Source organism: Diadema antillarum, unplaced genomic scaffold (assembly GCF_040938485.1).
Source record: "Diadema antillarum isolate AM-2024a unplaced genomic scaffold, OU_Dant_1.0 seq00001296_RagTag, whole genome shotgun sequence".
In the NCBI taxonomy this organism is placed as follows: domain Eukaryota; kingdom Metazoa; phylum Echinodermata; class Echinoidea; order Diadematoida; family Diadematidae; genus Diadema; species Diadema antillarum.
The window spans coordinates 11,702-26,069 of NW_027272075.1; the positions used below are offsets into that span (position 1 = coordinate 11,702).

General features: G+C 41.2%; 2 protein-coding genes across 5 annotated transcripts in view; one reads left to right on the forward strand and one right to left on the reverse strand.

The window, feature by feature from the left end:
* Positions 1–1,145: 1,145 nt before the first annotated feature.
* LOC139708052 (uncharacterized) lies at positions 1,146–6,845 on the reverse strand. The gene has a single exon (XM_071620035.1). It carries the CDS (start codon positions 6,843–6,845, stop codon positions 1,146–1,148), a length of 5,700 nt encoding a protein of 1,899 aa, XP_071476136.1.
* A 4,988-nt stretch (positions 6,846–11,833) lies between these two features.
* LOC139708058 (E3 ubiquitin-protein ligase RNF126-like) overlaps positions 11,834–14,368 on the forward strand; it is a 180,469-nt gene continuing 177,934 nt past the window's right edge. For all 4 annotated transcript variants that reach the window (XR_011709323.1, XM_071620042.1, XM_071620040.1 and 1 more), the window contains exon 1: positions 11,834–12,160. Coding sequence is in view for 3 of the 4 variants with exons in the window: in XM_071620042.1 (XP_071476143.1) it covers positions 11,973–12,160 (188 nt within the window). In the remaining variant the exon portion in view is untranslated. The remainder of the gene's footprint in view (positions 12,161–14,368) is intronic.

A 14,368-nucleotide genomic window follows, 5' to 3' on the forward strand; every position in this document is an offset into this window, starting at 1 on the left:
TTCATTCAAACAAAATAAGACATATATATTTTTATCACCATTTTCATTCAAAGCAGTTGCCAATTTGCAACCAAATTACTGGTCCAATTAATTCTAAGTGTTGCCAATTTTAACATCCTCAAACGATTTTGCATAAAATAATTCATATGAGCCAATCCAACTTGAACTATGATACTTTCATCACATGGCTCCTTTAAATTAAGAATTAATTTACCCTTAACGCATTCATTCAAAATCAAATCAAACTGCAGATACTCCTGATTATCTTTAACATGACACAATTTCATAGAATTGCCAAATTGAGCAATCTTGTGACATATCATTGAATGCATGTAATACTAGTACTTGTAGATAAATACATGCGAACATTCAATGCACTCCTATTAAACTGACTGAATTCAACTCGAATTCACTATAATTGAAAAACCATTTCTGCCACTTAGGAAATTGAGTAGTTTCATGACTCATATTTCTTAAATGATAAAACTGCAAGTATACACATTCATAAATATGCATATTTCCAATTGTTTTAAATAAAACTGTACCTTTGGCTTAAATTGCACGCATACTCAATACACACAAAGAGGGGGAATTTACCTCTCATCAACCCTTTCCTTGTGACTCTCAAATTTACGTGTTATTCTGCTCAAATTTAAATCGTGCAATGTTTACCTTCATATCTTGCTAATTATCGTCTCAATTTCATACCCTTTTGAGAGTACAACATAAATGCAATTTCGTAGTAACCTTTATAACATGAACAAAGTACATGTAGAACACATGAGATATTCTTGACCAATTGATATATAATCTATTATATTTGGTCTCACTGTAGTACACAAAAATGGTATAGTCTTGAATTCAGACCCTAAAGCACAAAAGGAAGCATTTAAATGAGAAGTTCACACACTTTATCTTCTTCCAATGAGCATTCATCGTCTTTTGACTTCGCCACAACAATGGAATGTATTAAATACTTATTGGTATTCTTGAGTTCAGTCTGTAAATTGGATTTTTCACCAAATTAAGTTCCTGATGGTGAATTGGAGTTCAAATCATCACAAATGTCTGAAATTTGTCCATTTGAGGCTCAGTCTATTTCAAATAGTCTTAAATTTCAGTCCTGTTGGCTCTTTGGCTGGGAATTATTCCTGGTCTACATTAGAAACGAGGAGAACCAGCTTGTGAATGGGGCGATCAAGGTAAGTCACTGGGCCCTTTCGTTTTCCCTTATTGTCTAATTTCGTGTCCCCTACTGCAAGTTTCACCTTACGAACCAAGTCATCCTTCGATTCATATACCTCAACAATTCTTCCAAGAGGCCATGAATTTCTCGGAGCGTTATCGTCCTTGATAATCACTACGTCTCCTACTTCCATGTTGCGATGTGGCTTGGTCCATTTCTGCCGCGCCTGCAGCAGATTGAGGAACTCTTTCCTCCAGCGACTCCAGAATTCATTAGCTAAGTGCTGGACTCTTCGCCAGCGTTTCCGCGCATAGACGTCCTCACGACAGAAGCTTCCTGGAGGTGGAAGGATGATCTTCGTCTTTTGAGTCAACAGATGATTAGGAGTCAGTGGAGTTGGATGAGTAGGTTCATTCAGAAATTCAGTGGTTAACGGGCGACTGTTCACGATGGCTGCTGCCTCACACATCAAGGTCCTCAGGGACTCGTCGTCTAGTTGCTGACCCGCCTGATGGAGCAGGACATCTAGGACTTGACGTATGGAACGTATTTGCCGTTCCCACACTCCGCCCATGTGGCTTGAAGCAGGTACATTGAATTTGAAGGCAATGAAGTCGCATCCTTCCTTGAGGAGAAAGTCCTTTACTTGACCCTCACTGGATTCAGCACACCGCTTGAATTCTGCCTCGGCACCTACAAAGTTGGTTCCCCTGTCACACCTCAGTTGCTTTACAGGGCCTCTCACAGAGATAAACCGCCTCAGAGCGTTGATGAAGGCATCCGTGGTGAGAGCATTCAGAACTTCGATGTGCACGGCTCTGGATGCCATACACGTGAAGATCAGTCCGTAGCGCTTTAGTTCCTTTCTGCCTTCCTTGATCAACCACGGCCCAAAGCAATCAACTCCAGCATACGTGAATGGTGGGGCAGGGGTAAGACGGTCTTTGGGCAAGTCCGCCATTTTCTGTAGTTGCGGTGGTTGTCTGAGTCTACGACATGTCACACATTGGAAGATGAACTTTGCGACGAAGTTGCTGCAACCCAAGATCCAAAATCCCTTCGTTCTGAGATGGTTGATTGTCATACCCCTTCCTCCATGAGCAACATCGGCATGACATTGGGATACGATTAACTTGGTGAGATGTGTCTGAGGTAAGATGGCAGGATGCTTGCTTTCGAATGAGATGTCCGACCTTCTCAGACGTCCTCCCACTCGTAAGATGCCATCATCATCTATGAAGGGGTCAAGATGATGCAGACGGTTAGCGGCCTTGCAATGACGTCTTTTTTCTCTTTTGCTGTGACGTTCATTACCCTCTACTGCTTTCATTTCACCAAGGGTCTGTCTTTGAATCAGCTTTATGATTTCTTTTTCCGCTTGAAGCAGTAGTTCGGTACACAGCGGTTCCATTACCACCTGCTTGGAATCACATTTTCCATCTCTTTCGTCCCGTCGTGCTTGGCAACGTTTCCGTAGGTGCGATCTGAGACGAAGACAGTTCGCCACAGCTCTTTTTGCCCGATACCAGCTGGATAGATGATCAAATCTTTCAAGCTCCAGACCGTTTACTTTCTGCAAAGAGGCATGGGTCTCACACTTCACTTCAGGATCTTTAGGAAGAAGGACAGCTTCCTCTTTCGTCTCGTCTGGGATTTCCTTTTCCCAAAGGAAGTCTGGACCAGTGAACCACTTTGATGCTTCAATTTGATCGATCGTCAGTCCCCTTGAAGCACCGTCGGCTGGATTTGTTTTTGTGCCGATATGCCTCCATTGGGAAGATGAAGATTCGTCTCTGATCTGGCACACTCTGTTCGCGACGAACACATGAAATCGTCTTGTCTCGTTCTTGATGTAGCCTAGGACTACTCGACTGTCAGTCCAAAAGATCTCTCTGTCAATGTTGAGATCTAGTTCAGTACGAAGAAATGAGCTCATTCTCACGGATAGGGTTGCTGCAGTGAGTTCCAACCTTGGTACGGTGACAGTCTTGATTGGGGCAACTCTGGCTTTGCCTATCACCAGTGTACAGTGCACCTCTCCATTCTCGTTTGTCAGTCTCAGGTACGTACAGTGGCCATAACCCAAGTTGCTGGCATCACAGAAATGGTGTAACTCTGCATTCTTGATTTCTCCAAAGCCTTTGGGTTTATAACACCTGTCGATGGACAGCCTGTCAAGTTGGAGAATGTCAGCTTTCCACTTGTCCCACTTGGATTGCAGTATGTCTGGTAGTGGATCATCCCATGCAGCGGAACTCCTGCACAGCTCTTGCAGTATTAGCTTCCCAGGCAACAGGAGGGGAGCTAACAGCCCAAGGGGGTCAAACACTGACATAACGGTCGACAGAGCACCTCTCCTGGTCAGTGGCTTGTCTTGGAAGGTCATCCTGAAGCGGAACTTGTCTGACTCAACACACCATTGAACCCCGAGTGCTTTCTCGATAGGAAGATGGTCATGTAGAAGGTTCAATTCTTTAACTTCTTTAGCTCTGTCATCTACTGGAACTGATTCTAGTACCTTCCTAGAGTTAGAGACGACTTTGTGAACATGTAGTCCTCCATGTTCACACATTTTCTTGGTTTTTGAAATCAGTTCAATGGCCTCTTCCTCTGTAGCTACTGCTTTCAACCCATCATCAACGTAGAAGTCCCGATGGATGAACCTGGCCGCATCATGACCTATCTCATCTGCCTTGTCTGTAGCTATCTGTTTCAGGCCATAGTTCGAACATCCAGGGGAAGAGGCAGCCCCAAACAGATGCACATTCATGTGATAGTCAACGGGCTCTTGATGGTAGTCTCCATTTGGCCACCAGAGGAAGCGTAAGTAGTCACGGTGCTCCTCGTTGACATGAAACTGGTGGAACATTTCTTTTATGTCACACATGAAGGCGACATTCTCCTTCCTGAACCTACAAAGAACTCCGGCTAGAGCATTGGTAAGATCAGGACCCGTCAGAAGGTGGGAATTCAAGCACTCTCCCTTGAATTGTGAGCTGCAGTCGAAAACCACTCTAAGTTTTTTCGGCTCCTGCACCCCATGATGAGGAATGTACCATCGTTTGCCTGATTCGCCTGGTTCCGTCACCCTTTCAGCATATCCCTTCTGAATGAGGTTATTCATTTGCAGGACGTACTGCTCGTAGTAGATGGCATCATTTTCAAACTTCCTCTTCAGGTGGTTCAGACGTTTGAAGGCCACTGATCTATTGTTAGGCAGTAAAGGCGTCTTTTCCTCTTTGAAGGGCAGTGGCATTTCATAATGCCCACTCTGTGTGATGTGGATCTCCTTCTCCATCATCCTAATGAACTTCACGTCATTCTGTGAATAGGGTTTTTGTTTCCTATCTGGTGTGAAGTCAGCCTCTAGAAGTTGGATGACATGAAGGGGAGCTATTTCTTCCTTCATTGTCGTTGGACGCACGAAGATCACTTCTGATCGACATCCTTGTAGCTGAACCTCTTCAGGCACAACTCGCACTGCTGTACGATGGCTCACACCAATTGGATCGTTGTGACTGTCAGCATACTCTTCGTTCACTGTGCCAACAATGGTCCAGCCAAGGTCTGTCTGGACTGCGTATGGACCTCTATCATCGGGAGAGTGGATGACAGCACGTGGAGCAAGAGCTTTAGCACAGTCGTAGCCTATCAGGAGCCCAATTTCAACATCTTGAAGAGGAGCTATCATGTTTGCAATCCTGGACAAATGTTGGTAGGATCTCGCCATATCAGGAGTGGGGATATGATGTCTATCTGCTGGCATAATATCTCTCGTGTAAGTAGGAGGGAGGTTGATTATCTTCTTGGAGTTGTTGAAAGCTTTCACTTTAAGACCAGTCACCTTTTCACTTGCTATTCTCTCATTCGCCTTGGTCATCGTAGAAAGTAACAGGTTCACCTCAACTCCTTTAATTCTCATTGCCTCCTTCGTTTCTGTGAGAATGAATGATGTATCTGATTGAGTATCCAGCATAGCGTAGACTAATCTGTCCTCATGGCATGATTCATGCGAAAGCCACACAGGAACTATCATTGAGGACTTTGTTGAATGACTGGAGTCCAAATTCGATGCACAAGATTTTGATTCCAGCATTTCCTTGACATCCCTTTCTTTCTTGGCATCCTGTTGCCGTTGCTTCCACTCTTCATCATGCAGAACAGTAGGATGTTTTCCTTTACAAGAAGAGCAGGTCTGTCTCTTCCTGCATTCCTTTGATAGGTGTCCCCTCTTAAGGCAGCCGAAACAGAGTCCATTCTCCCTGACGACCTGTCTTTTCTTCTGCATCGTCTCTGCACTGAAAGAAGAACATTCGGCGAGGTGGTGCTGACCCTTGCAGAAGATGCATGAAGGTGGCCCTTTCGCTGCAGATCCATCTCTCTGATTCCGATGCTGGGTTCCTGTCTGCTGAAAGCCAGAAACAGCTGACTTCCTCCTATCCTTTGGTGTCTGCAGCGACTGAAGAGAAGTAACAGGGTCACACGCGATGACAGCCTCTTCATCGATGAAGCTAGTGAATACAGTGAAGGGTGGGAATGTTCCCCACTGTTGCCTCCATTCAACGACTTTCCTGCTCCATTTCACGACCAGCCAATCTGGGAGTTTCATCAAAAGCTTCCGGTTTTCTCTTTCATCATCGAGATGACTTAGATGAGGAACATACTTAGAAGCTGTGTCACACTGCTTCAAAAAGTCTCCAAGTCTCCTCAGTCCGGTTGCATCTCTCGCTCCTATCTTCGGCCAGGAGTCAAGCTTGTCACGATAGGCATTGGATACCACAAAATGATCTCCGTATCTCTGTTCCAGTGCCCTCTTAGCCTCATTGTATCCAGCAGCATCTCCGATCATTGAGTAACCTTGCACCAAAGATCTCGGCTCTCCAGTGAGATACTTTAACAGGAAGTAAAACCTCTCTCCAGGGGGAATTCCTCGATGCTCAATCAAGGCATCATAACTTCTCCTCCATAATGTATAGTCCAGCGGGTTACCTGCGAATATGCCAGGCTCGGGAAGGGGCAGTCTGTTAAAGCAGAGCAGTTCCTTCAAACTGTTAGCGAGAACATCGTGAGTACTGCGCTGGTCTGCTGATTGCTTTTCTTGTGATGAAGATTTAACGTCATCTTTCTTGGGGGCACCTTCCACAGGGGAGGTATGGTCCTCCATCTTAATCGGTGATTCGACTGGGAGAGGACTGACTTCTTTGTCAACTGAACTAGCTTTTGAAGAGATCGATTCTTGATTGTTGATCCAGTCTTGAACTCTTCTTTTCGATGAACGGGAACCTGATTTTGAAGACAGAGTTCCTCCTTTCAACTGTAGGATGATCTTCAAGGTCTCTCTCATTAAAGATGTGTGCTCCTCTTCCATCTCTTCCAGCTTCTCTTCAATATCATCATCTGTATTTGCTGAAGGAGCTAAAGCTGTGAGCTGTTCTTGCGCGGAAATGGCCTTATCCATAGCCTCTTGCACTAGGTTGCGGGATTCTTTGATCACCTCGACTTTGACGTCATCTTCAACCATAAGTTGTCTATGTTTATTTGCCCTTCTCCTCCAAAGTCGAACGGCATCTTTCCATGTCTTCATGGTGACGTCTGTTTGGTGTTGGAAACCCTTCTCTGTGGGTCTTCTATCCCGTCTGCTACCATCTCCTTCCGACATGATGAAGTTCTCTTAGTACAGTAGTGGAAGAGTCACACGTAAATGAAACACTTTCCTAATCAGAAGCAACCTTCATCGTACTGATAGTGATCTCATTTTTCAATCGTAGGGCAATTTCATAGCACGAACTGCGAAAGTTTTTTACTGAAGGTGTTGTCGCTCATAGTTTCAGCCAAGAGTTTTCGCAGAGAGTTTTCACTGTGGCTGTAGTGGTCGACAGTACAAAAACACCAACAAAGGTTTCTACGGGAATTATGCTTTATTCGAAGTTTCGCATTTTCGTTTCACTTGATTCCATAATTATTTCCATATGTGTAACTCCATTCTTAGTTCCATTCATGATTTCTTGCATAATTCGGTGCATAATTCCGTGAAAACTGTTGAGTAATAATGTATAATAAAGAATCATAAGTACATGTACATCAAACCAATTATCAGATTCATAATTATATAAACAGAGTTTCTCAGATGAAAATCTTGTGAATACCTTTATAGACTTAGTCTATTCACTTCACTATAACATTTTTGCAATCCAAATTACATATGAATTGACAAATGAAAATGCAGACCAATACCATAGGCATCTCAATTCTACTACCTCATTTAACATAATGATGCACATGTAGATGAACTGACTCAAATCTAAGACTTCACGATCAAAAATGAATTCTTACTTGAACTGTCAAACCTTCAATTGAAATAATTATCAATATTTTCTTACTTATTCATTTTGGTTTGTAATTCTAAATTCTAAATTCAACATCAAATGTGTATACATACATATACATAAGTGCAAATAACAACATAACTTTTCAGAAGTTTTATAGGTGTGTACAGATATACATGCCCTACTACACAGCAACTGCAGTGTACATTACACTCACATCAACAATAGTAAGTTAAATTTTATTAACTGTTTCTAACTTTATGCTTCAACAAATCATGGTTTTACTTTAACAAAACAAAAACTAACCTCTTTGCCTGCTTTTTGCAAGGTACTTTGGATCCAATTCTTCAGTATTCCGGCAGAAAGAGGATCCATGTTGCTCACTACAACCTACATGTGGTCCAGTCCATACTGGCTTCTATCGTGTGTGCATGTGTGTGTGTAGCAGCTGTACATTTAGCTGTGCCTACACATGCATGGTGCTATGTCAGGTGCATTGTCTAAGAATGTGCTACTACATAAAGTATGTCCCTCTGTACAAGGGTCAAATTGGCAACAGACTAAATGGGAAAAATTTCAGGTGTACTTTTACCATTTTTCATTCAAACAAAATAAGACATATATATTTTTATCACCATTTTCATTCAAAGCAGTTGCCAATTTGCAACCAAATTACTGGTCCAATTAATTCTAAGTGTTGCCAATTTTAACATCCTCAAACGATTTTGCATAAAATAATTCATATGAGCCAATCCAACTTGAACTATGATACTTTCATCACATGTGAATGTACTGCCTGACAATGATTCTCTGTGGAATTTTTGGGTCACAGGGTCAAGGGTCAGAAGGTCAAGGTCAACTCCTTAAGATTCACTATTTCCCTCATATCTATGCAATGCCTGAAGGATTTTTCTTGTAAGTTGGTGTATACATATACATATACAATACATTTTATTGTTTTTCGACCTTTTGTTCTCTTTTGTTTTTTGGCCAAAATTTGTTGCTGGGACTTTTTCAAGCTTATCTACATCAGAATTGATTAATTTCTCTGATTAAAAGTTGAAATAATCTAATTTATATCAATGTAAAAAAAGAACACCATCTGCATTAGATTTGCACACGATATCATGAATTTGTGCTGTTTTCGGGTTGACATGCATACGCAAAACATTACATAACTTCAGAACAGTGTACCCGGACGTCGCAAATTTGGTCTCAAAATATGTGGAAGACTTCAATGAAAAAAGTCATGAAACGACGCGGCAAAATCTTTGCGCGTTGCGGAATCGTGGCGCGACCCCCCCCCCCCCCCCCCCAGTTAATATAGGTTTAAAGGTCAAGTTCTTCCTCCATATCTCGGAAGGGGCTCAAGATATCATCATGAAACTTTGCTCATATCAATGCATGTAGTGCCTGTCTGTGATTCCCTGGGTAATTTTAGGGTCATGGGGTCACAGTTCAAGGGTAAAAGGCCAGGTTAAAATGCTAAAATTTTACTATATAATGCTGAGATTACACTTTTTCTCCATACTTTGGCAATTAGTCAATGCATATAAAAGGGTTAAAGGTCGAGTAACAATCATCAAATCCCCTAATACCTGCTCTCTTAAACAATATAGCCATTGATCCAATTAAACCTACTTCAAGGAAAGTGAACAGTCACATTTGTGACAAATATGTCATTTTAGTTTTTTACCAGTTATGTGAAACTGTCATCACACATTGTCAAGATGTACTATAGACTTAATTGGCCCGAATTCACGAAGGTGGTACAGTAACAAATGAAACCATGGTTTAAACCATAGACAAAAACCATGGAGCGCCAAGTGTCGCATGGAGCATTTCGTTACGAAATCAGTCATTTCATCGATGAAATGATTATTTTGTAACGAAATGACAACATTTCGTAACTCGGTCTAAATGAACATTTCGTCCACGAAATGACCAATTTCGTAACGAAATATTCCTTGTGACACTTGGCGCTCCATGGTTTTTGTCCACGGTTTAAACCATGGTTTCATTTGTACCACCTTTGTGAATTCGGGCCATTGGGAGAACCATGCATCATGGCGAAGGTATATCAGTCCCTGTAGCAACATTTCTAGTTGTCGAGCCCACCCGGAGGTGTGGGGAGACTAAGGGATCGCCTACGGCGTCTGTCCGTCCGTTGTTCGTCCGTCTGTCCGTCGTCTGTCTGTCGTCCGTCCGTCCGTCCGTCGTTTGTCCGTAACGCTACAAAAACTTGAATAAATCTCTACTGAGGATTTCAATTTCAATCAAACTTGGAGGGAAGAGTGGTTATAGAAAGGTACACATTTTATCAAACATGAAGGGCGCCTCAAGGTCAAGGGTCACAGGCAGAGGTCAATGAACTTCAGGGCCCAATAATAAGTTTTTTAGGGCGCATTTCGTTTATGGCTCATAACTTTTGATGTATCTGTCTGTTTGTGACCAAACTTTAATAGATGGTAGATGTCCCTTGGGAAGTTGAAGGTTACCACAAGGTCAAAGGTCACAGACAGGGGTCAACGAACTTTTAGGACCCAATGTTAAAGGACAAGTTCACCTTCATAAACATAAGGATTGAGAGAATGTAGCAATATTAGTAGAACACATCATTGAAAGTTTGAGGAAAATCAGACAATCCGTTCAAAAGTTATGAATTTTTGAAGTTTTTGTGCACTACCCGCTGGATGAGAAGACTACTGCAGTGTAGGAATAACTTAGATGTCACATGCGTACAACAATATAAGGAAAATATAAAGAGAATTTCACAAAATTTCATCTTTTGAAAAAAGTATAAATTCCCCTGACTCGTTACCGACAAATGTTATGGGTAATATTATTCCCCCTGCCTTTAGAAAGAGGCAAGTCAAGTGCTCTTTTCTTATGCGAAAAAAGTGAAAATATGTTGAATTTTCTTTTACATTTTCTTTATACTGTTGTACGCATATGACTCACAAGCTGTAGTAGTCTCCTCATCCAGCGGTTCCAACACAAAAATTTTAAAAATTCATAACTTTTGCATCGATTGTCCAATTTTCCTCAAACTTTCGCTGATGTGTTCTACTAATATTGTTGCATTTTCTCAATCCTTATGTTTATGAAGGTGAACTTGTCCTTTAAGTTTTTATGGCGCATTTTGATTATGGCTCATAACTTTTGATCCCTATGTCCGTTTGTGACCAAACTTGGATGGTAGATGTCCCTTGGGGAGGTGAAGGTCATCACGAGATCAAAGGTCACATACAGGGGTCAACGAACTTTTAGGGCCCAATGTTAAGTTTTTATGGCGCGTTTTGATTATGGCTCATAACTTTTGATCCCTTTGTCCGTTTGTGACCAAACTTGGATGGTAGATGTCCCTTGGGGAGGTGAAGGTCATCACAAGGTCAAAGGTCACAGGCAGAGGTCAATAAACTTTGGGGCCCAATGTTAAGTTTTTAGGGCACGTTTCGATTGTGGCTCATAACTTTTGATCCCTATGTCCGTTTGTGACCAAACTTGGACGGTAGATGTCCCTTGGGGAATTAAAGGTCTTGACAAGGTCAAAGGTCATAGGCAGGTCAATGAACTTCTGGGAGTTAGAAAAATATTAATTTCTTGTACGCGAATGGGCGAAACACAATTTGGCACTTGCCTTGTTTTAATGATTCCTTTTTGTCAAGCCCACCGGAGATGAGGGGAGACTAAGGGATCGCCTGCGGCGACCATCCGTCGTCTGTCCGTAACGCTATAAAAACTTGAATAACTCTGTACTCTGGGCTTCAATTTGAATCAAACTTGGAGGGAAGAGTGGTCATACAAAATTTTACCTTTTACCAAGTATCAAGGTCACCTCAAGGTTAAAGGTCACAGGCAGGGGTCAATGAACTTTTAGGGCCCAATGTTAAGTTTTTAGGGCGCGTTTCGATTATGGACCATAACTTTTGATCCGTAAGTGTATTTGTGACCAAACTTGGATGGTAGATGTACCTTGGGGAGTTGATGGTCATTACAAGGTCAAAGGTCACGGGCAGGGGTCAATGAAGTTTTAGGGCCCAATGTTAAGTTTTGAGGGCACGTTTCGATTATGGACCATAACTTTTGATCCATAAGTCCCTTTGTGACTAAACTTGGGTGGTAGATGTCCCTCGGGGAGTTGATGGTCACCACAAGGTCAAAGGTCACAGGCAGGGGTCAGTGAACTATTAGGGCCCAATGTTAAGTTTTTAGGGCGCGTTTTGATTATGGGTCATAACTTTTGATCCGTAAGTCTATTTGTGACCAAACTTGGATGGTAGATGTACCTTGGGGAGTTGATGGTCACCACAAGGTCAGAGGTCACAGGCAGGGGTCAATGAACTTTTAAGGCCCAATGTACTATGCATTTAATTATGACTCCTAACTTTTGATCCATAGGTCCATTTGTGAATAGAATTTTAAAAAAAGGTGTTGTACGTTTGTGGGCCAGACACATTATGGCACCTGCCTTGTTTTGTAATATTAATGTGAAGTACCATATAATCGCTCTGACAATATTTTTTCTTTTATTAGTTTCAAAAGCTCTTCATTTTTTTGTCAATGTCTTTTGTCTTTGCAGTCTTATACAACAAATTCTAGGCATGGCCAATCCTCCTCCCGGCCCAGGAGGGGTTTATTTCCCAGTGTAAGTACCAAAAGTATACAAATTACATAACAATGGCCTAAGTGAGTTCCTTTAACCCATTGAGGATGGACTGATTTTGCTACAACACGCATTTTCCATAGAGACTTGCCCGAGTATGCTTGGGATTCGTTCTCAATGGGTTAATGGACAAGTTCACCTTAAAGGGATCGTACAGTTTTGGTTGAGACCTAATTTCAGGTTTCTAACATTTTTTGGTGAGATAATGAGAAACCTCTTATGAAATATGAAAAAGCATGTAATTCTATGAGGAATTCAACATTTATTTGATGAAAATTGGTTTTGAAATGGCTCAGATATTCAAAAAAGAGCAATTCTAATAAAGTGTTGGACCCACACTTTATTACTATTGCTTTGTTTTACTTTGTTTTTGGATGTTTCAGTTATTCCAAACCCGATTTTCATCAACTAAACTTTAAATTCCTCTTAAAATGGTATGCTCTGTACTATATCATTAGTGTTCTCTTGGTATCTCACAAAAAGTTAAAAGCCAAATTCTCATCTCCACCAATACTGTACTATCCCTTAAATATACATAATGTAATGTGTGGATTGAGGGAATGCAGCAATATTAGTAGAACACAGTGAAAGTTTGAGGAAAATTGGTTTAAAAGTTTAAAAAAACTTTTGAAGTTTCAGTACTGCCATCGCTGGATGAGAAGACTGTTACAGTTTGTAATGTCACATGTGTAAAATGATATGAAGAAAATACAGAAAATTAAAATTATTTTCACTTTTCTCACATAATAAAAGAGCACTTGACTTGCCTCTTTCAGAAGGACGGGGGAATAATGTTGTTAAGAAGTCAAGGCAATGTGTACTTTAAAAAAAAATAATGAATTTTGTAGAGTTCTCTCTATTTTTCTTTAATATATTGCTGCATTCACTCAACCCACACTATTAGCCTATTGAGGACAAGTCCCGAGTGTACTCTGGCAAGCATCTATGGAAAATGTGTGTTGTAGCAAAATCAAACCCTCCTCAACGGGTAAGGTGAACTTTTCCTTCAAATATATAATGTCTGACTAAGAAACTTTTGTAGGAACTGGTCAAACTCCTCTCTGCCCTGCTCAAAATGGATGAATGAGAGGAGAACTTGAAAAAATATGAAAATGAGAATGCATAAACTGCTACAAATGTATTGTTTGGATTAATAACTCATGATATTATCTCCTTTTTAGCTCACCTGAGCCGAAGGCTCAAGTGAGCTATTGCAATCACTCTTCATCCGGCACCTGTTGTGCTTCGTGCATAAACTTTTAACATTTTCATCTTCTTCTTGAAAACCCCATGACTGATTTTCACCAAACTTGTACCTAGGGGGATAGGATTTCAATTTGTTCAAATGGGCACCATGCCCCTTTCTGGGGAGCCCCCAGGGGGGCCCCAACCCCCTAAAATTAAGGAATCTTAAAAAATCTTCTTCTCTTGAACCAAAAGTGATAGAACACATTCAAAATACACATTCCTTGTCTGTAATTCTACATGATAAAACGACAGCAGGTACTTCTGGATTCCTTAATGCACACATGCCTGCATGCATAACATAATAAACAATCAAATGTAAGTTAACAAATGAATTTGTACTCCCTAATCAATTACCACAGTTTTAATAGATGATAAGGTACTAAATGTATATGGGCATGGTGCTGCATGATAACTCAGAATAGTGCAATTGAAAATACAGAATACGGTGATTCGGTTTATCACAAATGGAACATATTAAGGTAATCAGACTCTAGAAGGCTCACAACTGTGATTATAACACCTCTGTTAATTCTACCCAATCCTTGCTTTCACTATCAGTGAAAGACCATGAAGCTGATATTGTGTCTACCGGTACTTTAGAGTGTGTGTGTACTGGGCATTGGGAGAAAGCAAACAAGATATTTTATACTTGCACTTGTGCCCATAGTTGTATACTGTATATGTCATATATTTCGCGAGTCTAAATTTTCGAGAATCGGGAGTACTCGATGATTTCACAAGTGGTTAAATTCGCGATCGAGGGGTGATGTAACTGAACAGATAAATGAACACCCGTATGTCACATGCACACTTGGATCATAAATTTCGCGAATAGCACTGGACTCGCAAAATTCGCAAAAATAAAAACCTCATGAAATATTCGGCGTATACAGTACCTGGCAGGCAGAGAGTTGTGCCAAAAGTAACAAGTGAGTATGGTGT

Excerpts from the sequence above, each read along its gene's own strand:
- LOC139708052 (XM_071620035.1), bottom strand. The coding sequence starts at position 6,845 with ATGTCGGAAGGAGATGGTAGCAGACGGGATAGAAGACCCACAGAGAAG.